The 23634-nt window shown below is 40.0% G+C and overlaps 1 protein-coding gene across 2 annotated transcripts in view; it reads right to left on the reverse strand.

Moving 5' to 3' along the window:
- The window catches only part of LOC111142378 (centrosomal protein 192), a 133159-nt gene that overhangs the window by 32659 nt on the left and 76866 nt on the right, over window positions 1–23634 (reverse strand). For both annotated transcript variants that reach the window (XM_022495402.1, XM_022495400.1), the window contains exons 17-29: window positions 22492–22660; window positions 19456–20374; window positions 18333–18481; window positions 16571–16801; window positions 12596–12721; window positions 12252–12395; window positions 12074–12137; window positions 11077–11216; window positions 10886–10978; window positions 10215–10333; window positions 9155–9331; window positions 5140–5230; window positions 4807–4983 (exon numbers count right to left, since the gene is read on the reverse strand). In XM_022495402.1, the coding sequence (XP_022351110.1) occupies window positions 4807–4983; window positions 5140–5230; window positions 9155–9331; window positions 10215–10333; window positions 10886–10978; window positions 11077–11216; window positions 12074–12137; window positions 12252–12395; window positions 12596–12721; window positions 16571–16801; window positions 18333–18481; window positions 19456–20374; window positions 22492–22660 (2599 nt within the window). The remainder of the gene's footprint in view (window positions 1–4806; window positions 4984–5139; window positions 5231–9154; window positions 9332–10214; window positions 10334–10885; window positions 10979–11076; window positions 11217–12073; window positions 12138–12251; window positions 12396–12595; window positions 12722–16570; window positions 16802–18332; window positions 18482–19455; window positions 20375–22491; window positions 22661–23634) is intronic.

The raw sequence follows: 23634 nt of genomic DNA on the forward strand, positions 1-23634 counted from the left end.
GATTAAATTATAGACAGGAAAAAAAAAACCCTCACAACTATTATTTTTTGTGTACTTTGGCTAGTTACCTCAATTCCAGTCCAGCATTACATTAAAGAACTTCTCTTAGGACAAAAACAAATCAAAGAGTTGCAAAATTATTTACCTTCCAATTTTTAGGTATGCTAAATTATTTCATTGTTATACAAGCCAAGCTTACATGATTAAGGAATAAAAGATTAGTATAGATAAACTTGCTTAAGAAGTGTTTAGGGTGAAACATACTGATGTCTGTAATTTACTTTGAAATGCTTAAAAAAAAAGAGACAAATTGATGGATGGTGAGATATGTGATCAAAGAAATACAGCAAAATGTTACTGTAGAATCTAAATGGTAGGGTATGTGAGGGTTCACCATATAATTCTTCCAACTTCCCAATAATTATCAATTTTGAAAATGAAATGTGTTAGTGAAACAAAATCTATTGTTCTATACTCCTGTTAGCTTTTGATCTACCAGCATGAGAAAAGAAGTGTGCCAAAGGGACCGAACAGAAGCCAAGAACTCAACTCCCAGAGGACAGACCCCCTGGTAGCCAGAATGCAGACTAGAGGCAGGCTTTAGGGACCAACCAGTGTGGTCTCTAAGCCAGGCTGCTTCCACAGGGTTCAGCACTATCAGGAAACAAGGATTCAAAAATAAAGACTATAAATAAAAATGTAAGAAAATAGATATGGTGCTGGAAAACAAACTTTCCATATCCTTTAAAATGCACTCCTTTAAGTGGCACCTGGGTGGCTTGGTTTATTAAGCATCCAACTATTTTGGCTCAGGTCATGATCTGAGGATCCTGGAATGGAGCTCCTAGCTCAGCGGGAGCCTGCCTGAGATCCTCTCTCTCCTGTTCCCTTGCCCCAGCTCACACACACATGTGCTCTATCTCTCTCTCTAAAATAAATAAACAGGAGTACATGGGTAGCTCAGTCAGTTAAGTATCTGCCTTTGGCTCAGGTCATGATCTCTGGGTCCTGAGATTGAGCCCAGAATCTCTCTCAAATAAATAAATAAATAAATAAATAAATAAATAAATAAATAAAATCTTTAATAAAATAATTTTCAAAAAAATGCACTCCTCGGGCACAGTGGTTTAGTGGCTCAGTGGTTTAAAGCCTCTGCCTTTGGCTCAGGTCATAATCCCAAGGTCCTGGGATCAAGCCCCATATTGGGATCTCTGCTCAGCAGGGAGCCTGCTTCCCCTTCTCTCTCTCTCTGCCTACCTCTCTGCCTACTTGTGATCTCTGTCAAACAAATAAATAAAAAATCTTTAAAAAAAAAATGCACTCCTTTAAAAGTGATCTATCATTCCTAATTATTAAACTGTGTTTCAGAGGCGCCTGGATGGCTCAGTTGATTAAAAGTCTGCCATCTGCTCAGATCATGGTCTTGGGGTCCTGCAAGAACCTGCTCAGGCTCCCTGCTCAGAGGGGAGTCTGCCTCTTCCTCCCCTTCTGCCCCTTCCCCCCATCCATGCTCTCTCTCTCTCTCAAATAAATAAATAAAATCTTTTAAAAAATAAAGTAAAATGTGTTCCAAAGAATGTCTTGCAAACTTGAAAATATCAATAGCTTATTTTGAGTTGTGTTATACACTTAACGTTTTGAAAAATTAAATTAGGGACCTTATAAATTGGTATTGGCTTGCCCATGTAGTCCTCTCCACAAACCACCTGATTCTGACTTGAAACCAGACCATCAGGTTATGTGGTACTCTGGCACTGTGTCCTCGGCTCATGTAGAAGGATTTCTTCCTAAAGACAACACTTACATATTTTGTTTTGTTTTTTTTTTAAATTAAGTAAATCCTACCCCCAACGTGGGTCTAAAACTCAGAATCCCAAGATCAAGAGTCACATGCTCTACTGACTGAGCCAGCCAGGCACCTGACCACTTACATCTTTAAACAATTTTGCCCACCACAGCTCATGGGGCCAAGGTGAGAGCTCCACAGAGAGTATGTCAAGCTTCAGCATCAAAAAAAGCTAGATTTGCCATAAAGATCTACTGTTTTAAAAAACCATTTCAGGGGTGCCTGGGTGGCTCAGTAAGTGAAGCATCCAGCTCTTAATTTTGGCTCAGGTCATGATCTCAGGGTCTTAAGATCGAGCCCTGTGTTGGGATTCTTTCTCTCTCTCCTGCTGCCCCTCCTCCTATCCTCACTCACTGTTCAGTCTCTCTCTCTCAAAAAACAAACAAACAAACAAGCAAAAAAACAACCTTTTAAGCACTGCTAATCTTGTAATTCATTACATTCCTTCTCTAGCACTAGAAAATGGACCAACATTTTAGTTCCAACCCCACAGCCAAAAACCGGGTCGTTTTAAGGTATGCACTTTTATGGAGTACACTGTGTTTGATTACCCTGTCCTTCTTTCCTTTTCTCAATGATATACCAACTTCATCTCTCACTGCTCTAAATAAATCTAAAAAAATGAGTTGAAATCCTTTTTTAAAATTATGTTGGGAAGAAACAAAATATAAAAAGCTCTAGTCTTTCAGAAGAAAAAGAAATTAAGGAGTCAATCCCATTTACAATTGCACCCAAAACTATAAGATACCTAGGAATAAATCTAACCAAAGAGACTAAGAATCTATACACAGAAAACTATAAAGTACTCATGAAAGAAATTGAGGAAGACATAAAGAAATGGAAAAATGTTCCATGCTCCTGGATTGGAAGAATAAATATTGTGAAAATGTCTATGCTACCTAAAGCAATCTACACATTTAATGCAATTCCTATCAAAGTACCATCCATTTTTTTCAAAGAAATGGAACAAATAATCCTAAAATTTATATGGAACCAGAAAAGACCTCGAATAGCCAAAGCAATATTGAAAAAGAAAGCCAAAGTTGGCGGCATCACAATTCCAGACTTCAAGCTCTATTACAAAGCTGTCATCATCAAGACAGCATGGTACTGGCACAAAAACAGACACATAGATCAATGGAACAGAATAGAGAGCCCAGAAATAGACCCTCAACTCTATGGTCAACTAATCTTCGACAAAGCAGGAAAGAATATCCAATGGAAAAAAGACAGCCTCTTCAACAAATGGTGTTGGGAAAATTGGACAGCCACATGCAGATAAATGAAATTGGATCATTTCCTTATACCACACACGAAAATAGACTCAAAATGGATGAAGGATCTCAATGTGAGAAAGGAATCCATCAAAATCCTTGAGGAGAACACAGGCAGCAACCTCTTCGACCTCAGCCGCAGCAACATCTTCCTAGGAACATCGCCAAAGGCAAGGGAGCGAGGGCAAAAATGAACTATTGGGATTTCATCAAGATCAAAAGCTTTTGCACAGCAAAGGAAACAGTTAACAAAACCAAAAGACAACTGACAGAATGGGAGAAGATATTTGCAAATGACATATCGGATAAAGAGCTAGTGTCCAAAATCTATAAAGAACTTAGCAAACTCAACACCCAAAGAACAAATAATCCAATCAAGAAATGGGCAGAGGACATGAACAGACATTTCTGCAAAGAAGACATCCAGATGGCCAACAGACACATGAAAAAGTGCTCCACATCACTCAGCATCAGGGAAATACAAATCAAAACCACAATGAGATACCACCTCACACCAGTCAGAATGGCTAAAATTAACAAGTCAGGAAATGACAGATGCTGGCAAGGATGCGGAGAAAGGGAAACCCTCCTACACTGTTGGTGGGAATGCAAGCTGATGCAACCACTCTGGAAAACAGCATGGAGGTTCCTCAAAATGTTGAAAATAGAACTACCCTATGACCCAGCAATTGCACTGCTGGGTATTTACCCTAAAGATACAAACGTAGTGATCCGAAGGGGCACGTGCACCTGAATGTTGATAGCAGCAATGTCTACAATAGCCAAACTATGGAAAGAACCTAGATGTCCATCAACAGACGAATGGATAAAGAAGATGTGGTATATATACACAATGGAATACTATGCAGCCATCAAAAGAAATGAAATCTTGCCATTTGCGACGACGTGGATGGAACTAGAGGGTATCATGCTTAGCGAAATAAGTCAATCGGAGAAAGACAACTATCATATGATCTCCCTGATATGAGGGAGAGGAGATGCAACATGGGGGGTTAAGGGGGTAGGAGAAGAGTAAATGAAACAAGATGGGATTGGGAGGGAGACAAACCATAAGTGACTCTTAATCTCACAAAACAAACTGAGGGTTAATGGGGGAAGGGGGGTTGGGGGGGTGGGATTATGGACATTGGGGAGGGTATGTGCTATGGTGAGTGCTGTGAAGTGTGTAAACCTGGCGATTCACAGACCTGTACCCCTGGGGATAAAAATATATTATATGTTTATAAAAAATAAAATTAAAAAAAAAAAAAAAAACTCTCGTCTTTGTATCCCTAGTTCCGGATGAGTCTAGTAAATGGTGTCAATAGATATGTTGCTGAATTGAAAGAATACAATTTACTTGGAAAAGTAGTATATTAAACAATTTGATCTGGTTTTACCAAAAAATGTGTTCCTGTTGGGTACACTTCAAAATTCTCAAGCTGAAATGAAACTTAAAGGCACAAGAAGAGATGGTTTCCTATAGGAATACTATGGAGACTACTCTCATAACACAACACTTGTACAAAGTACATTAATTACTTCGTAACTTGTTTGTAAAGCAAGACAATCACCTATTCTGACTTACAAAAAGCAGAGTATACATAATTTACCAATATTAAACTAAGAGTTACAACATGTAAGAAACTCCAAGGGAGGAAAAAAAAAGCAATAAAATCATCTTACCGTGAACTTAATGCCTGGTTGTGATCGAATTCCCAGTTGTTTAATTTCTAGTTTAGCCAACATACAAGATAATCGAGTAGGTGCAAATAACACAGAGATGTGAATGTCTTCTTTTGGACGCATTCTGATCTCACAGTTACTGGTTAGTCGTTCTTCTGAACCAAAAGTGTGCTGAAGCTATAATTTAAAACAATCACTGCATACAACAAAAGCAGGAGTCCAAATAAAACTATCATCAACCAACCCAAAGCTTCAAAGATGAAGCACCACCCAATGGTCTGCACATGTAAGTGGTCTAAAAGAACATGGAACAGCACCAGGCACTCGACCAACCTGAAAGCAGTCCTGGTCTTGTCCTCTGATGAGCAGTCGCAGATGTTGGGTTGTAGATGTACAATTATTGCGTAAAGCTAGCTTCTGAAGCCTAGAAACAATTACACATTGTAAATGTAGTTTCCCTCCATGGATACTGCTACAACTATAAAACCAAAGCCAATTAAAACCGACTGCAATGTTTAGAGATGGGCTGGATTACATACACTACTTTATTAGCAGCCTGGAAAGGTATCTCCACAGTCCTAAGATGCCACAATTCTGAAAACATACTCAAAACATTCCTCTTTGTCAAAGAAGCTCTTTGGGTTTAATCATTCTCCTATTATAGCTCCTTAGCGGACCTTGTTATTTACACTACACATAGAAGCCTTAGCTGTCTTGTAAAACAATCAAATGAAAAACCAGATTAACAAATTAAGTTGCTAAGTCAATACTATGCTTAGCTTGAATTCCTAGCTTTCATGCGAACAGAGTCCCAGGCACACCACTTAGATGTTTCACTCTAAGAGCCTCATTTGCACAAATTAGTCTTTTAAACAGTACATTGAATTAACCATACTTTTAAAACGTTGTGATATGCAAGTACAATAGACTATGAATAACAGCTTGCTGGTGGTTTAAAAAAAAAACAAAAAAACTCCTTCAATCTTTGAAAATACATGAATCCTCTTCATTGGGAGAATAGAAAATCATTAGTAAGTCTCCATTTTATTCAAATTCTGAATAATGGCAGTTACATTATTTAAACTGTGGTCTATGTCTTGTCCAACTTGGGATAAAGGGGAAAGGGTGCTAAGCTTAACCTCAGAATAAAATGCAAGACCTTCTGCTATCAGCATACCCAAGAAAAACATTCATACTGACTAGGAGAGATTTACTGAAAAAAATAATTCTTTAAAAGCTTTTATGTTTTATCTCTTTTTAAAGAAACGTGGTTATCATTTTCAAGTAGTAGAGTTACCAATCTGGGGAAGGGGGAATTCAGTTTCTAGTTTTAAAAAGGAACTACACAAAATAAAAAAGGGTTAACTTCTTTATATATAGGGTCCACACAAATTAGTAAGAAAAAAATACTAAATCCTAACCAACAAATAACCGAAGTATAGATGCAGACTTATGAGAGAGAAACTAGAATGAATGACTGAATGAATGAATATATGGAAAAATGCAGAACTTCAAAAATCCAAAAACACTGGAATGAAATACCACTTTGGACCACTTTACCCTTAGAAAATATAATTTTATTAATTATCATTTCTATCTATAACTGAAGCAAAACGCATTACTCAATGAGAACACTGTGCCCCCACATTATACATGAATTTTCCCCTCTTTACTCTAGAAGAGCTCCCTTCAAATCTCCATTTTGCAACAAGCACCTTCCTCCACAAAGACAGGCAGAGAACAGGCAAGTACCACATCAGAAGGGCACCTAGTAGGCACCAGCGTCTCCCACCCTGTTTCTGAGTCCTCTCCTAGCACCCACTGGGTCACAGCCCTCTGACTGTTTCCTAGGACATTTCTAATGGACAGAAAATGATCTCTTTCTAAGCAGACAGTACACCACTTCATCATAAACTCTGCTGCAGCATCCTTACAAAGGATCTATCCTTTGTAAGATAGATCCAAAGGATCTACTGCTTTCAACAAGACCACTTTCAGCCATCATGTGGCGTAGCATCCAAGGACTAAGGTAGTCTCCTTTTCATATGACTGGCAAGCTCCTCCAAGCTGAGTTAAGACACCTAATCAACTATAAACAGGGGACATGACAGCTCTTCAGGTCAATTCCCTGTGCTGGCATGGGGCTTACACTTATATCTGTTGGATTAGAAGGTGGACCATGAATCTCCATGAGGAAGGGAATTGGAGAAATAAAAGAGGACAGCCTGAAGTCCCTTCACTCAGGAGAGAGCCAGAGAAAAAATGCCACTGACAAGTCTAGAAGTATGCATAAGACAGTGCCCCCATTTTCAACCTCACTAATGGAATTTCTTATCTGAAAAAAAAAAAAAAAAAAAAAAGTTTAGCACACATTAATTTTGTTTCACATGAGCTGTAAGATTTTAGGATGTTACAGCATCTGGAGCAGCTAGATTTTAAGAGCAGCCATTTTTACCACATTAATCATTTGCTACAAATTTTATCAGAAGGCAGGGAATTCTGTCAAGAACAACACAAGGATGATGATGACTCTTACTGAGCTCTCTTCTGCCTTTGGTTAAAGGAAAGAGCAATAATAGAATAAGCTGTCTGTCAACAGAGACACAGAGTAACTGATGCTCGCCAGAGTCTGCACTGTCATAATGCCTGTGGTTGCCAGGGCGTACTGGAACCCCTTCCTTTTACTTAGACATCAATGGCTGATCTGAACAGCTAAGTTATTTCAGCCACCTTCAATAGCACAGAACTTCAAGGTCTCAATCACTATTTGTCTATATATTGGAGCAGACCACAAATTAATGTTTCAAGGAAAAATCTGGCATACAGACGCTGTTCAGGTTCAACTGTACAAAACTGGAAAAGCCTTCTATAGAGAAACAGGCCCTTGTTCAGCCTTTCCTTTCAATGTGTATTCCTTCTTAACTGCTGCAAAAAGCATATGACATAAGAACACAGGAGCTAACTGAAGAGGGCACAGTACTTCCGGATTTTTCAAAGGTCTAGCTGAGAGAATCTTTACGGAGAGCTGCTTCAAGAATACACAGCCCACCATTCTTCTAGGGGCCTAAGCTGTCTCAAACAAGCCACCACATGCTTCAGTACCCAGAAAACGCTGTTAGCTGAGTGTTCCCATGTGACACGTCCGGACTGGACTGAGCACCTCAAAGGGGGAGCATCCTCACAGGAGTATTTGCTGTGAAGCTGTTTTACTTTGAGACTCACTATATTGTATGGATTTCTCTTTAAAAGGATCCTGGAAGGAATGCCTTAAGTCTATAGCAGGAACAGCCACACTCCCTCACACAGTAACTGGCTTGTTCTTAACCTCTGAACACTGTGCCTTGTTTCAGGATGATGGGGGAGGAGTCAGAACTGAACACAAGACCCACTTCAAGGCAAGTGTACAGGGTTTGCAGGTGAACCTTTGGACACTACCTTTATGGTGACCACGTCTCATTTTCCCACAGCTGTCCGCCCTCAACTGTTTTTATCTTACTGTGTCCTTTTGAAAGCTGCTTTTGGAACAAGACAAGGTACGTATGACTACACGGGTGGTTAAGCAGATGTATGAACTCTATAAAGTAAGGCGGTTCAATTAGATCCTTTGTGCACTGACAAAACGGATTTTAAAGAAGATTCAGCCAGAAGTTTCTGATCTCTCAGGTGCAAAAAAAAATGTATGGGGAAAAAAAAAAGGTACTGCGTTTTAGATCAAACACAAAAATACAAAGTATAAAAGAGTAAAGACTGAGGTTTAATAATTACTAGGTTATTACTTGGTATATATGAGGTTGGTAAAAAATTTTTAGCTATGTTACCAAGCTTATGAAGGGAAAAAATATTACCATACTACATATTATATACCAATTTATTAATTCAGAGTTCATATTCAAAATGCATAATCAAAGTACACATAAAAATAAGATCCAAGATGTAATTCACATTAAGCTATGACAGAATATATCTGCTCTATTAAAGACTCCCTACACTCTTTAAAGTACGAAGTATTCACCAACTACTTTGTGAACTCCTTAAGCAGAATGCCAGGTCTCTGATTATTTTTCCTTCCTACCTTTCCATATGGCTTTCCAGAGAAGGAACAAAGAAACTCTTAATAGCCTAAATTTGGTAATCAGCAGAGAAAAGAACTAAAGAAAACTGAAATGTATTTTTCTGGACTGCAGAGGTCAAAATTTTAATGAAAACATCTGCATTCATGATAGGAAGATAAGACAGCTTTATTTCAACTCTAAAAACATAAACGTGGTCAAAATTATTACAGCAGAGACTAACACTAGGTGCTGACAGCAGAATCTCCACGTGCAGAGGCTGCTACGTGCATACTTACTGAGTTCTACCGAGAGGAACACCCCCCCAGGCCAGAAATTGCTTGTTGGACAAAATCGCTGGAACATCTGAGCAGCAAGAGCCAGGTGCCAGAGGTTTATCTCCCGAAGAAACTACTTCACCTTTTAACACCACTTCATACTGAGGTCCAAATGGCTGCACGAATATTTTCAGGATCCTAACAAAGAAAACCATCTAAGTTCAATGTCCAGAATTCAATTCTACTGGCGTCTATTCCCCACACGCTTCCTCTGTCCCAAGAGACTGAATGGGTGCTGAGGATACAAGGACATTCCCACCCTGAGCTTGTATTCCAGAGAGGAACAGACAAGGAAAGAGACAGTCACAACCTCTACATAATGGGAGAGGGGACGTTCATGGGGCCATAGGAATATTACCAACTACTATTAATGAGGCGTTTGAGAAGAGTTGAGGAAACCTTCTTAGATGAAAGAATTAACCCAGTGATGTTGCAGGCGCACGTTCCAGAGACAAGCAGTCCCATCTGCGCAGGCCAGCTCTTCTCCATAAGGTCACAGGGGCGGACTGAGCACACTAAAGCATTCTACAACCCAGGTGGAGGACAGGCCATTATATCTCAGGACAACATACTTCTAAGCTCTGTTTACCAAGCAAGTTCAAATACTAAGGACAATGGTGCTCTGCCCACTATCAGGTAATATTCACTTATGATCTGGGCACCAAAATGTCACAAGACTGGAGAAGGGGTGGTGGGTAGGGAAGCACCTTTAACAACTGACAATGGTTCCCTTGGAGAGCAAGGAAAGGTTAAAGAGAAACATCAAGACTGACATTTTATTATTTACTTTTGTCAGAATATATTTGAAAAATAGTAATTTCTTAATTTCTAGTCAGCTGGTTTAAAAGAGAGTTTTAGTAAACAAAAAGAAGAAAATCTGAGGCAAAAAGAGGGTAAAGAGAACTATACTATCTATTAGGTGTGATAAAACATGTACTCTGTCACTCAGGCTGTGGACTGAAGCACATGGCTATTTTGAGAGAAGAGTAAAAACTTGTCATTATAAAGAATTTTTTATTACCTTTCCTCACAGGCTTTGGGGTCCTTTGGAGTAAAGGTAACTATAACTTCGTGTTCTTCTCCAGGTTTAAGGAATAGATTCTCTGGATCCACTGAAAAGTGACTTCCTTGATCTGGGATCTAAATATTTATACAATTATAACTAAATGCCGACTTGGGCAAATACGGCTTTTACTCAGTTACTCTCATTTTTCATTTACTCTGATAGGTTATTTTTCCCTTCTGTCTTGTCACTGCCCCATCTTGTCTTATTCTCTTGGAAAGGGCGCTTTCTCTTCCATAACAAACTTCATCTCCCATCCCATGACATCCCAAGAGATTCCTGTCACTGATACCCTCTTGCTCACTGACCCGTTTCAGAACTGAAGTCTACATATGTGATCACTCTCCTCCAATTCCACCTATCCACTAGGATAACACATACATTTTTCCAGAACTAATCTAGAACTTGGTTCTTATACATAAAACAGCAGATGTCAAAGTTACAGTACCCCACCATCTATTTCATACTAGTGTAGCCCCCGGCTTTTAAAACACTCACACGCGTTCTTCCATTTGATCCCCATGGCACTCTGCCAATGGAGGCAGCTGAGCAGCCTTCAGAATGTGAGGAGATACAGTCTCACAGTCTGAGGAAATACTATGTCATAGCATTCTGACACAAATCCTTACCTTGATGTCTAAGTAAACATCAATATTCCCCGCATTTTTCAAAGGTAAGTGCTGCTTTGTTGAGGAAGCCACACTGGCAAACAAGTGCATAGTCTGGAGGATGGGGTAAAACCGACATTTTAAATAATGTCACAATTAGAATGAAATCAACCTGAACATAAAATCATGGCAACGAGAAGAGTTTAGGGTACCTGTAAGTCTTTTGGAGCATGTATCCTAGCTATTCCTGTTCTTGCTTGAAGACCAATACTTTTAATGACTGGAGTAGGGTTTGGGCTGTCAACTTCTATATCGACTCTTGCCAAGAACTCTTCTGCTGAGTCTAAAATCTCTGTAAAAGTTCATTCTTTCAGTTCAGAGACCAGAGAGGTATTTCATTCTAAGTGCCTCCTGTGGTCCAACTTTATCCCCTCAGGGGCCACAAGAAATTCTAAGCAAGATGTCTTTCTGTTCCTTCTTTTTTTTTTTTTTTTTTTTTTTTTTAATTTTTTTTTTTTATTTGACAGACCGAGATCACAAGTATGCAGAGAGGCAGGCAGAGAGAGAGAGGAGGAAGCAGGCTCCTGCAGAGCAGAGAGCCCGATGCGGGGCTCGATCCCAGGACCCTGGGATCATGACCTGAGCTGAAGGCAGAGGCTTTAACCCACTGAGCCACCCAGGCGCCCCGTGTTCCTTCTTTTTTTAAAAAGATTTTATCTATTTATTTGCAGACAGAGATCACAAGCAGGCAGAGAGGCAGGCAGAGAAAGTGGGGTGGGGGAGGGAAGCAGACTCCCTGCTGAGCAGAGAGCCCGATATGGGGCTCAATCTCAGGACCCTGAGATCATGACCTGAACCGAAGGCAGAGGCTTAACCCACTGAACCACCCAGGTGCCCCTCTGTTCCTTCTTAAAGGAACAGAAATGAGTGGAAGGGAAAGGAGAGAAAGAAAGAAACATCCAACTGGTAGATGTGATAAAATCAGTGAACAGAAAAGATCCCAAAAAGTTTTCAGTGGTACTTACTGGGGTTACCCATACGTGGGTTTGACCCGAAACAGCATGCACGCTCTCTGCCCCATTTTAAAAACAACATAAAATATTTGACAAATTACTCAAAGTATTCATATTTATTGATGGAGGAAATATGCCTCAACTTTGTGGTTTATTTAGCCAGAGTAAAGCAATTCCCAAAAAACATACACGATACCTGAAGAAGTGATCCGTTTCTTTGGACTATGGAAAAGAACCCAAATTATCAGAAATTCTGGATCCTATAAAATAAAATAAAACAAAATAAATTTACATTATAGCATTAAGATTTAAGTCTTAATGAAAGATAAGCTATCTGGAACCTTAACTTCCTCTTTAATTCTAAGCCATCTTACCTGTCCGTCATAAGCGGCAGGCATCATGTGGTTGACCACAGAAGGAGCTGCCAGCTGAGCAATCACGTCGGCATATGGAGCAGCTTTCAAAGAAGCATGGATGGGTGCCTTGGAAAACGTGAAGCAGCGCCAGGCTATGGCATTCTGTTCAGAAATAGGAGAATCAGTTTCTATAAAGCCAACAGTACAATGGTGGTGTGATGTTAAATGTTAAATCTGTTGACAGAATCCTTAATCAAAAAATTTACTTCCGTAAGAAAAATTAATCAAGAATGCTATCAGGAGTGTCTACAATGCCAAATAAATGTGCTCTGTAAAGTTTCTTATTGTATGTTCGTACTTACAGCATTAATAACAAGTCTGATGGGCACAGTGGCATGAGTCTTGTTTATCAATTTTAATGGCAGAGCCTTCCAGCCACCATAAGTCAAGTCGCCAAAATCAAGAACATCTTTCTTTTCTGTTTCTACCTAATTATGAAAGAAAATACTGATTTCTAAAAAGCAATAAATCAATATATACCACAGCTTATATTCATGTCACTACTCTTTACAGCCACAAATAGTCAGCATTAAATGTAAACTTACTTAAGTTTCCCTAGGCCATTTACAGCTGCTATTTTCTACAAAAATAAACATTAAGTTTTTTTTTTTTGAGGTAGTCTATGTATCCAAATATAAACTATAGAACAAAGCTATACGTTTGTTGTTGCTACTTTGAAATGACTGTTAGATCTTAAGACAAACTGACAATTTTATAAAATATATAAGCTTCCCTTCAAAAAGCTATGAGCTTATTATTATACAATTTTAACTTTTCAATTGCCTTCTAAATATATGTTGACATTTTCAGATTTAGTCCAAATTTCTGACAAAACTGAAAATGTTTAAAATGATATCAAAATAGATATATCAAAAGTTTAAAATGAGTGCCTGTCATCATGACAGACGACTTCTTTAAACACTGGAGAACAACCTAACATAGACCCCTCACACCCACATGTGTAGAAATGTTGGATAATATTTAAAATATACATAAATTTCTTTAGCCTGGTCAAATGCAAAAGGAAATAAAAAACAGACATGGAAAAACAAATGGGAGCGGACTTCCATGAAGGTCTGGGATCAACCCGTTCCCAAGGTAGCTGAGCTTCAACACCCTCCTGAGAACAGAAGGTAGGACTCTGAGCTTGTTATGGGCAGGGTTAGGCTAGGATGGAATTTGAGCTCCCTGCATCAAATGCAGAGATTCAAAGAAGTGTCCTTTTTATGAAAAGGGACTTGGAAAAATTCTGTTTACATGTCTGAGGTGATATCAGGGAAGTTTGTCCAGAGATGGGTGTGTGTTAGAAGATCATTTGTAGGAAAGTAAAACCCCAGGCCTATACCACACTAGGCATGGGAGCTCCAAGCTGAAAATCAATGAAACCTCTAGAGCCCCCAGCATTTATACAGAGTACTCTCCATGGACACACGGGATTTCTATAGCAGAGAGCAGCCTCCGTGACAAGAACCCACATTTTAAAAATTTAAATTACTAGGGACACCTGGGTGGCTCAGTCGGTTAAGCATTTGCCTTCGGCTCAGGTTATGATCCCAGGGTCCTGGGATCAAGTTCCGCAGTGGGCTCTTTGCTCAGCGAGGAGCCTGCTTCTCCCTCTGCCTGCAGCTCCCCCTGCTTGTGCTCTCTCTCTCCGTAAATAAATAAATAAAAGCTTTAATAAATAAATAAAAATAAACAATTTAAATTATCAATTCAAAAATCAGAAACCACATGAAGAAAGTAATCGGGAAGACCTAGCAAAACTAGTGGAAGAATCAGCAGCTGAGCAACTAGAAATAATCTGGATTAATTATAAAATAAGTACACTTTAAATACAGATAATAGAGTCTGTGAAAAAGGTAAAAATATAAGATTCAAGAAACAATAATGAGCAAAAAAAAAATGCATAGCTTGATCAATCTGTTAAAAAAAGCTCAATGCTGGGGTTTTAAAATGGTTTGGGACTAAAGTATTAAAGATATTACAGAAGGAAAAGATGAATACTAAAATACTGACTATAGGTTTTTGAGCTGTTTGGGCTAGAACAGAGCTCTTGATTAATTTTATACCTGAGTAACCAATTTGAATAAAAAGGGAATAGAAACCCATAACTTCCAAACTAATATAAAAGAAGGATTAAAGACAATTTTTATTTTAAAAAGGAACAATTTCACACAACACATAACAATTCACATAACAACAGAGCTCAGAATACACAAGACATAAATAAATTGAATAATTATAAGGAGAAAGAGACAAATCCACAAACACCTCTCTCAGAGGCCAAAAGACAAAGTACACAGAAACATTAGTAATGATACAGAAGACTGGAACCACAATAGTAATAAATCAGAGCTAAAGGATATGTGAAAGAATTTCTCCACTCAAGAGAAAGAAGAGCAAGCCATTCTTTTCAAGCCCACAAGAAACATTAACATAAATCAAACACATACTACACTATGGAATCTCTCACTCCTTTTCCCTCTCCCCAACCTGTATTCTGACTCCAATGTGGGGAGTACAATAGCGAGAGGCAGCTGAAACATTCCCGACACATTTGTAAACTATAAATGTACTTTAGGGGCGCCTGGGTAGCTCAGTTGGTTAAGCGTCCAACTCTTGGTTTCAGCTCAGGTCATAATCTCAGGGTCTTGAGATCAAGCCCCACATCAGGCTCGGCATTAAGCAGAGTCTACCTGAAATTCTCTCCCTCTCCCTCCACCCCTCCCCCCACTCGTGCATGTGCTTTCTCTCTCTCTAAAAATAAAAATAAATCTCAAAAATAAACCCAGAGAAACTATAAATGTACTTTAAATTGCATAACAATCCAATTTCCCCAAGAAACTATCCAAAGTCTTCTCTGGCCAGACTTAATACATAAACCTTTAACCATATGGATGAAACAGCCAACTGACTATATTCATTGGTCTTGGTACACATATATGCAATATGTAATATTTCAAAAACCATACATGTTTAGAAATACTGCTATTTCTACTTCTATTTGAAGCAACAGTTCAACTATTACTTGAGCCCCTACTATGTGCCAAGCACTATTCTGGAAGTGAAGAAAAGACACACATCCTACCCCGCAAAGAGCTTACACTAGTGGAGGCAAGGAAGACCAAATGATAGACAGGTATTTAGTATGTCACTGATGAAGATGCTAAGCAGAAAAGTAAAGTGAGAGAAAGGGAACTGGGCATGTGGGGATGAGGGGACAGGTGAGGACTGCCATTCTATCAACAGTGTGAGGTGACATCTGGACAAAGCGACAGTATGGTATGCAGTGTGTGGGAGAAGTACTCCAGGGAGAAAACAACTGTACTCAACCTCTGGCAAAACTGTCAACACTGGTGGCTTCTTCATCGCTAGAGACACTGAGCCGTCTTCCAGCTTTTTCTTCATGTCCATTTAAAACTAACATCAGGGTACCTGGGTAGCTCAGTGGGTTAAAGCCTCTGCCTTCAGCTCAGGTCATGATCCCGGGGTCCTGGGATAGAGCCCCACATCAGGCTCCCTGCTTAGCAGGGAGCCTGCTTCCCCCTCTCTCTCTGCCTGCCTCTTTGCCTACTTGTGATTTCTGTCTGTCAAATAAATAAATAAAATCTTAAAAAAAAAAAAAAAAAAACTAACATCAAACATTTAAAACTAACATCAAAACAGTTTTTAAATCCGTATGTGATGTGGTCACTGAACATTATTCCAAACTGAAACACTCATTCCTATAACATAGGGCAGCTGTTCTTATTTTCCCTATATACATATATACAAGATTTCCCCTAACCACTTACTGTGTTGTTTCTTAAAGTGATATTTAAACAGGTAATATGGGGCACCTGGCTGGCTCAGTTGGTGGAGCAGCAACTTTTGATCTCAGGGGTTGTGAGTCTGAGCCCCACATTGGGTACAGAGATTACGTAAATGAATAAATCTTTTAAAAATTTAAAAAATAAGAAAAGGCTAATAAATAACATCCAACGTTTACATACAGCACCAGGGATAATCACTGATGTGGTTACCTTTCTTAGTCTCCTTTAAAATAAACAACCCAGTATGTCTAGTGACTTAAGAACATCCCAAACTAACACCCACATCTAGCAAGTATATCTGTGTTTCTGTAAAATAACAGAAATAATTTTAAATTATAAAATAAGAAGATCTGAAGAACCAATGGTTAGCTTAAAAGCTATTTAACCCCATATTCACTTTTCCCAAGTAACAACCTTCATTCAAAGGCCAGGCATGATGACAAAGACCTGCTTACAAGCATTTACCTCGATCACAGGGGTCTCGGCAACAGCCGTGAGAATGACTCGACTTGCCAAGGCGTCTGCCTGTGCTATGGTCTCAGCATCTGCTGAAAACGGCCAAGAAGCAACACTGAATATACATCTGAAAATCCCAGGATCGGATGGTATGAAAAGTACTTTTATCTCTTCCGTGGCATGAGGTCTTATGATGACTTTATTCTTGAAGACTAAACAAGGATACGCTGAAAGATCCACCTAAAAAAAAAAGCCACATAGTTCATTAAGAAATGGCTTCACAAGGAAAATCAAGAATTAGGGTCAACTAGTCTAAGATCCCTTTCTTCCTGAACTATCAAATCCAAAAATTTATTACTCTTCCAAAATATCCGAGTCTTGTAACTCATTATCTGTAAAGTACAATTAGCCGAAATTATGAAGACTTATGGAGCTCAGTTGAATGTGTATTCCCTGGTCTGTTTTAAAGTAAACACAGCTATCTACACTCTCACTTGCACTGAAAGAGCCCCTGGAGCAGTACTCTGGCACCCCACACATTGTCTAGGAATGGCTTTTGCAACTGTACAATCAGGGGTCTTAGACTGACCTCTCAGGTCCTAACCAGGCCTCCAAGTGCATGGTTATGACTCACTTCAACCCCTCCCTCCTCACTGTACACTAGGGCATTCTTTTCTACTCCCAGGTCCAGAAGCACACTACTTCCTAAGTGCCCCTAAAAGGGCCTCCAAGCTCACCTCTCACTGTTAACGCTTTGCTCCAATCACATACATTCCACCTAACCTCAGGATCAGAGAGGAAAGGCTAGGAAGAGGGAAAGCAGACACAATCTTACTTTCCCAGGTAAATAAGGGTTATTACCAGGAGGTAAGAGGGAAAGTAAACTCATACACCAACGCTCACTACAAGCAGCAGTTGCAAAACCAGGATATTCCAAAACGGAAGTTGTTGACCATATTTCCCACCCTCCCTGCTCCCTCATGGCCACATAGGTCACTGTAATCATGAAAGGAGATTTAGAATCGTGTCCTTTAGCACCTCTAGCTGATCATGTGAGAGACCATTGCTGGAAGAGTTCACGTTAAAACTGTATTTCCAGGTATTTAAAGATTTTATTTATTTATTTAACAGACACAGATCACAAGTAGGCAGAGAGGCAGGCAGAGAGAGAGGGGGAAGCAGGCTCCCCGCCGAGCAGAGAGCCCGATGCGGGGCTCGATCCCAGGACCCTGGGATCATGACCTGAGCTGAAGGCAGAGGCTTAACCCACTGAGCCACCCAGGTGCCCCTGCAGGTATTTAAAAAGAGCATGTTAAGAACATGGTCAGATAAATTAGTCAAAAAGACTCCACTTACTGAATGAGGGTATAGGTCCCAAGAGTAACTTTTTTGATAAATGTCAGTAACTTATATTTGATCACATTTAACAAAACCAACAAACAGTAGAAATCAGAGCATTCAGTGGTTTAAATAGCAGTAAAAGTGCATTTACACAGTTTGATGAATAAATAACAAAATATAAAGATAAATAACTGATAGAAAAAAGAGAAACAAAGAGATTTCAATTCTTACACTGGATGTACTACAATAAAATGGGGGGCTAAGAAAAAGATATAATGTTATTCTTTCATATATCATTGCAATGATTCTGTGCAAGACATACAAGGATGGGGGGGGAGACTCCCCTGTATAAAAGGAAGTACTAGAGAGAGATCCAGCATTAATTGTAACGCAACTGCTAAGTCACAGGAGAAAGACACAAAAAGCTTACCTTTTCACCATTAACACTAACGGTGAGAACCCCAATGCTGACCTGCAGCCAGCGGTCAGTCGGGTTAAGTACACTCAAGAAGGTCTGCGAAGCAATGCCAACACAGCAAGCATGAGGAAACTTCAATTCCTCAGGTACTCTGACCTTCCCTAGGCAAAGACAAAGCATGGTCAAATGCAGGTTACACCAAACACCTGATTAAAAGCACAACTGGCTAAATGGAAATTTTTACAGAAGACTACCTGTTGACACCCAAGAGCTATGGTATGAAGTGCCCTGGGCCTTAAGGAGTCCTTGACATTGTATAAGCCTCAGCACAGGCCAACAATTTTCTCCTGTTGTATCCAGCCCAGAAAGAACAAACTGAAAGAACTGATCAAACCCACAATCTGCAGCTGATCAATTCTTCGATGTGACTGCCTATTAGTAATCTCTTCCCTTTTTCTCCCACAAATACAAGCCACTACCTAACCTAATAAAAAACTTACAGAAGGCTCTTTCAAGGTGTGTACATCTACACAGAATTTTAGTAAGACCAATCTTTTCACCATCCTTATGCAGAAACTTTGGAATTTCCTCGAGAAGAAAAGATGGTAGAGAGGAAGACCGCATGCCAGTGGCCGTGTGCACTGCATCAGGGAAGCACAGCACCCAGCTCTGCTTAGAGTGGCCGTCTCTAGCGAAAGAATCTAGCGAAAGAACCAGTTCAGCCACTGCAGATAAGAGTGGAAGGGCTCTGTCTCTCACAACTGTCATCCCTCAAAGGACTTTAAAAAGTGGAAGGAGACTCACTCCTCCAGGGAGCCAATTCTAAACTGGGTGGTTGCTAGTTGAAAGAGGAACAGAAATCTAAGCACAGAGTACAGGAGAGACAGGAAGACAAAGGCACTAGGGAGTTTACCTGCATAAGTATTTGTGTTTTTCTAAGGCCATGTCAGGGACCCTCACATGGAAATGTATTATGGTCTGTGTTCTCAGTTTAGGACAAAGAATAAAATGAAGAGAAATTCAGAACAACCAGTATGTCCTTGAAACAAAATCGTTTTGTGGCCTTGTTTGAGAAAACTCAATTTTTCAATAATAGCAAGCAACAATAAGCAATAACAGAGAAAAAGCATCTTACCAAATCCTGACAGCATTCCTGAATCCCACGGTTCAATTCCACAATTTGTACCAACAGACTGCACAGGAAAAGGTTTTGCGGTACTTAGAAGATTCTGATTTAAGGCATTAGGATATGGGTTATAAAGGGAAGAGGGACCCATCAACCCAGAGCCAATATTTTGTCCTAGACAAATTCCCATGGCCACAGAATTCTGAACATGCTCTCCTGTGACAGGTGGATACGGACAGCTTCCCAAGAACCCACAGACAGTGGCACTGCCAGCGCGGCACTGGGGCAAAGCAACATTTCCAGCTGAAGGTAGTGTTCCCAAATACTGCTGGGCAAAGGGAGCTGCGGTAAAAGAATGTTGAGTCAAGAGTGTAGGAACTGCGCTGGGCACGTTCTGCATCTCAGGAGCAGAGCCACAAGACAGAGTGCTGGGAAGAGGGGTTCCCTGGTGTCCAGGGGCCATCCGATGAGGAATCTGGCCACTTACTGCACTGTCGGCAGTCAGCGTATCTTCAGAGGCTACTCTTTCACCTTTGTTCACAGATGCCTGGTGTGACACAGGGTGGTGTGGCATCGCTGACACAATTGGGTGGGTGAAACCTGACTTGCTCTGTAGAGCCAGGCTGATCTGGTCCAGTTCACTGGGGTTAGAGGTCAACCCTACTGTACCGGTTTCTGATAGGTCTCCACTCCTGGAGGAAAGATCTTTATTCAGCCTAGAGTAAGGTTTTACATCTTCAGGTTTGCTACTCAGAGAAGTTGTTTCAGTCACATTGTCTGTATCTGAGTTTTTCTGATTATACGATGGTGCTACTTTACTTCTACTTTGACATGGACCTTTTTCTCTCAGCTTTTCCATAGCCTGCTCCTCTGATGGAATTAGACTGGCTTGAATAATCGTGGCGCTCAATTTACTGGTGACATCACTCTGTGTGTGACAAAAAATGTTAAATAATCCACAAACTTACTAATTCAAACCATGCTGATATAAACTCAAAGAAGAGATCTACACAACATGAGCTCTCTGGAAAAAAGGCCAACTTTTTACAGCTGTGTAACTCAAGATTAAAAGTTAGAAAGTGTTAAGTTACTGCTTCACAGAAATTATGAGGAGATTAAAGAGGAGCTACATACCAATTACATCTCTAACAAATTTACATAAATAAAGGACCAGCGACAAGTACTTCCATTCAAATTTAAGGGATTGTTTTCCTGGCAGCTGTACAATAAAAATATAATTAAATTAATAACACAGGCGTGGAGGCTAAGCAAGCTCTCAAATGAAATCGACACAAGGTCAGGAAGAATCTATGCAGGTCACAGGCTTTCCCACCCCTGGTGTTTGTTTATACCACTGTTATGCTTGAAGACGCCAATTTCTATGAGCACTAAGTCTTGTCAGTGCCTAAGATGAAGCAGTTGTTTTCTTAGGTAAGAAGTAACAGCCGCAGTCAATGTTCATGTGCTCACTTCATTATAAGGCATCACCTTAGGAGCGACGCTTACAACTCTGCAGGATGGACCAGCTGGAATTTACATGTAAGTTAAGATGCACTTAATGATTCTCCAAACTTGGTTTGAAAATTTCTCTTAGACCACATAGAAACAGACATTAATAAAAAAAGACCAGGTTATTTACTAGACATCATCAACCCAGCAGTCAATAAAAATAAATAACAGCCAGTAAGTATTTAGTGGTAACTTCTCGGTGCCAAGCACTGTTCTCACATCACTGTCCGTCCATACCGATGAAGAAACGGGCTTGGGGAAGTTACAGTCTATCTTAGAAAACAGCGAGGAGAACCCATCTAACTCTACAACTTAGCCTATAACCACTAAGCTAAGAACAAAGAGACCCAACATTTACCACCATCATCAAAAAGATGGCTTTCAATGATTTGTCCAATGTGACACCATATATATAGTAACTCTAGTGGATATATTTACTAAGGGCTTGGTGGAGGAGGACTGTATTGAACACAACAGTCATATTTAGCTCATTCAAAAACTGAATACTATCCTATTCTCAACACACATACACGTAGATAATAAAAGTCTAGCTTCTCCCACATAATCTCTTGGATCTACCTGCTTCTCTCCCACCCCCACTGCACCTTAATCCAAGCCCACAACATCTCTTGCCTGACTACAGCAGCCCTGTGTCAAATTCTCCTGGTTTTAATCTCACACCTGCTCAGTGCCCCCTCCACACTGCTAGTGCCATGAGCTTTTAAAAAATCTACAAAGGGGTGCATGGGTGGCTCAGTGGGTTAAACGTCTGCGTTGGGCTCAGGTCCTGATCCCAGGGTCCTAGGACAGAGCCCTGCATCAGGCTCCCTGCTGAGTGGGAAACCTGCTTCTTCCCTCCCTTTGCCTTGCTCTCCAACCATGGCTTGCGCGCTCTCTCTCTCTCTCTCTCTCTCAAATAAATAAAATCTTAGGAAAATAAAAATAAAAAATAAAACATTAACACAAATCAAATCATGTCAGTGCCCTGCTTAAGGGTCTCTGAACTCCCAAATTTTACATCTAAGACTCTTCGTGGTTCGGCCTCTCCTCCTTGTCCCATGTACAATTCACTGTAGCCATTCCAGACTTACAGAGGTCCTTCAAATGCAGTGTGCGTTTTACAACTCCATCTCTTCCCTCGTTTGTTTGTTTGCTTCCTTCTCACAGAATATGCCTTCGCTGTATTGCTTATCCCCCCCCGATAACCTTTGTTGAACCATCACTAAGTCCACTCAGATTTATAGTTAGCTCCCTCTGGATCCCACAGCACAGGTGGATCACAGCACACTTCATTCCAGCATGCCTGGCAAGTGTCCTCCATCAGACTTAAAGATTAAAATAGCTGTACTTCTGCCTCCTCAGCATGAGTAGCTATTTGATCAAAACACACACACACACACACACACACACACACACACAATTTTAAAGTTAAAACAGCAAGAGAAATTACAAAGGCCTCAACTTCAGTCTAACTCCTACAATCACTAACTTCAAAGCCATAAGCCTTACTAAAGAAATAACAGAAATGCTGCCCACCTTGTAGCCCTCAAGGCCAGGATCTGAGGCCGCAGTGGGACAGGAGCTGTCCTGTTCAGACACATAAGTCAGCCTACTCACACTCGCTTGTGGACACACCATCTGAGATGACTCACCCTCAGAGGGGGGTTTTGGATGAGCTGCTGAATCAAAAGACTCTAAAACACACCTGAAAAGGAGAACAACTTGTGATTAGTTTTCCATTCCTTTATCTATGCTAACAAAAAAAAGCCATTTCTGCTTGCCTACGAGCTTGTTAATCTATAGTCTCTGTTCTTGCTGCCATGTATGGTAACTCAACAATTGTACTCTTAATTATCTAAAATTATAACTCATAGTCCTGTTGAGTGAAGTACCTGGTAAACTCTTATAATAGAAAAAGGCTGTGGCATTTTTATTAATAAACTTCAGATACAGTCACATTAATAATGTTAGCTATTCATTTGATAAACATTTATCGAATACCTGATATAAAGCAATGAGCCAAGCCTTCAAAAGTTCCTGCCCTGAAGGAGCACAGATGAAAACAAAGAATCATGTACATAAGTTCAAAGAAACAGGACGAGCCATACACTGCTAAGTGGAATATGAAATGGAGCGCCTGCTGACTGAGCAATTAAGCAATGCACATCACAGCACTGTGACTCAGACATTCCAAACCTAGGAACTAATCCTAAGGAAAAAAAAAATCAATGCTAATTATAAAGACTCTGCCAAAAGGATACGTCTTAAAAATGTGCGAGAAATTAGGCTATGGCACAAACATACAGTAAAACCCTATTCAGCTATTTTAAATCATGCTGTTAAGTACTATCCTTTGACTCAGAAAGATGTTCGTGGCATTAAAAAAAAAAAAAAAAGATTCGAAAGCAATAAATATGAAAAGATCCCACATCTACCTAATACACATGCCATGTTCTGTTAGCCAATACCCATCCCAGGTACAGGTCAGCCCGATGCAAGGAGAGAGACGAAGCAGCAGAGCCCCACTGAAGAGGAACAACTGCTGAGGACAGCAGCTGTGGCACCTACTGCAAGCACACTCGGCCCTGTTGTTTCAGTTCAGCTCTTACTGGACTGAATTTTACCCCATCACTTCTTTTTTTTTTTTTTGCACAAAGTTCAGAATACTAAGCTGGGCAT

Source organism: Enhydra lutris, unplaced genomic scaffold, assembly GCF_002288905.1.
Source record: "Enhydra lutris kenyoni isolate GAN:26980312 unplaced genomic scaffold, ASM228890v2 scaffoldscaffold8, whole genome shotgun sequence".
NCBI lineage: Eukaryota > Metazoa > Chordata > Mammalia > Carnivora > Mustelidae > Enhydra > Enhydra lutris.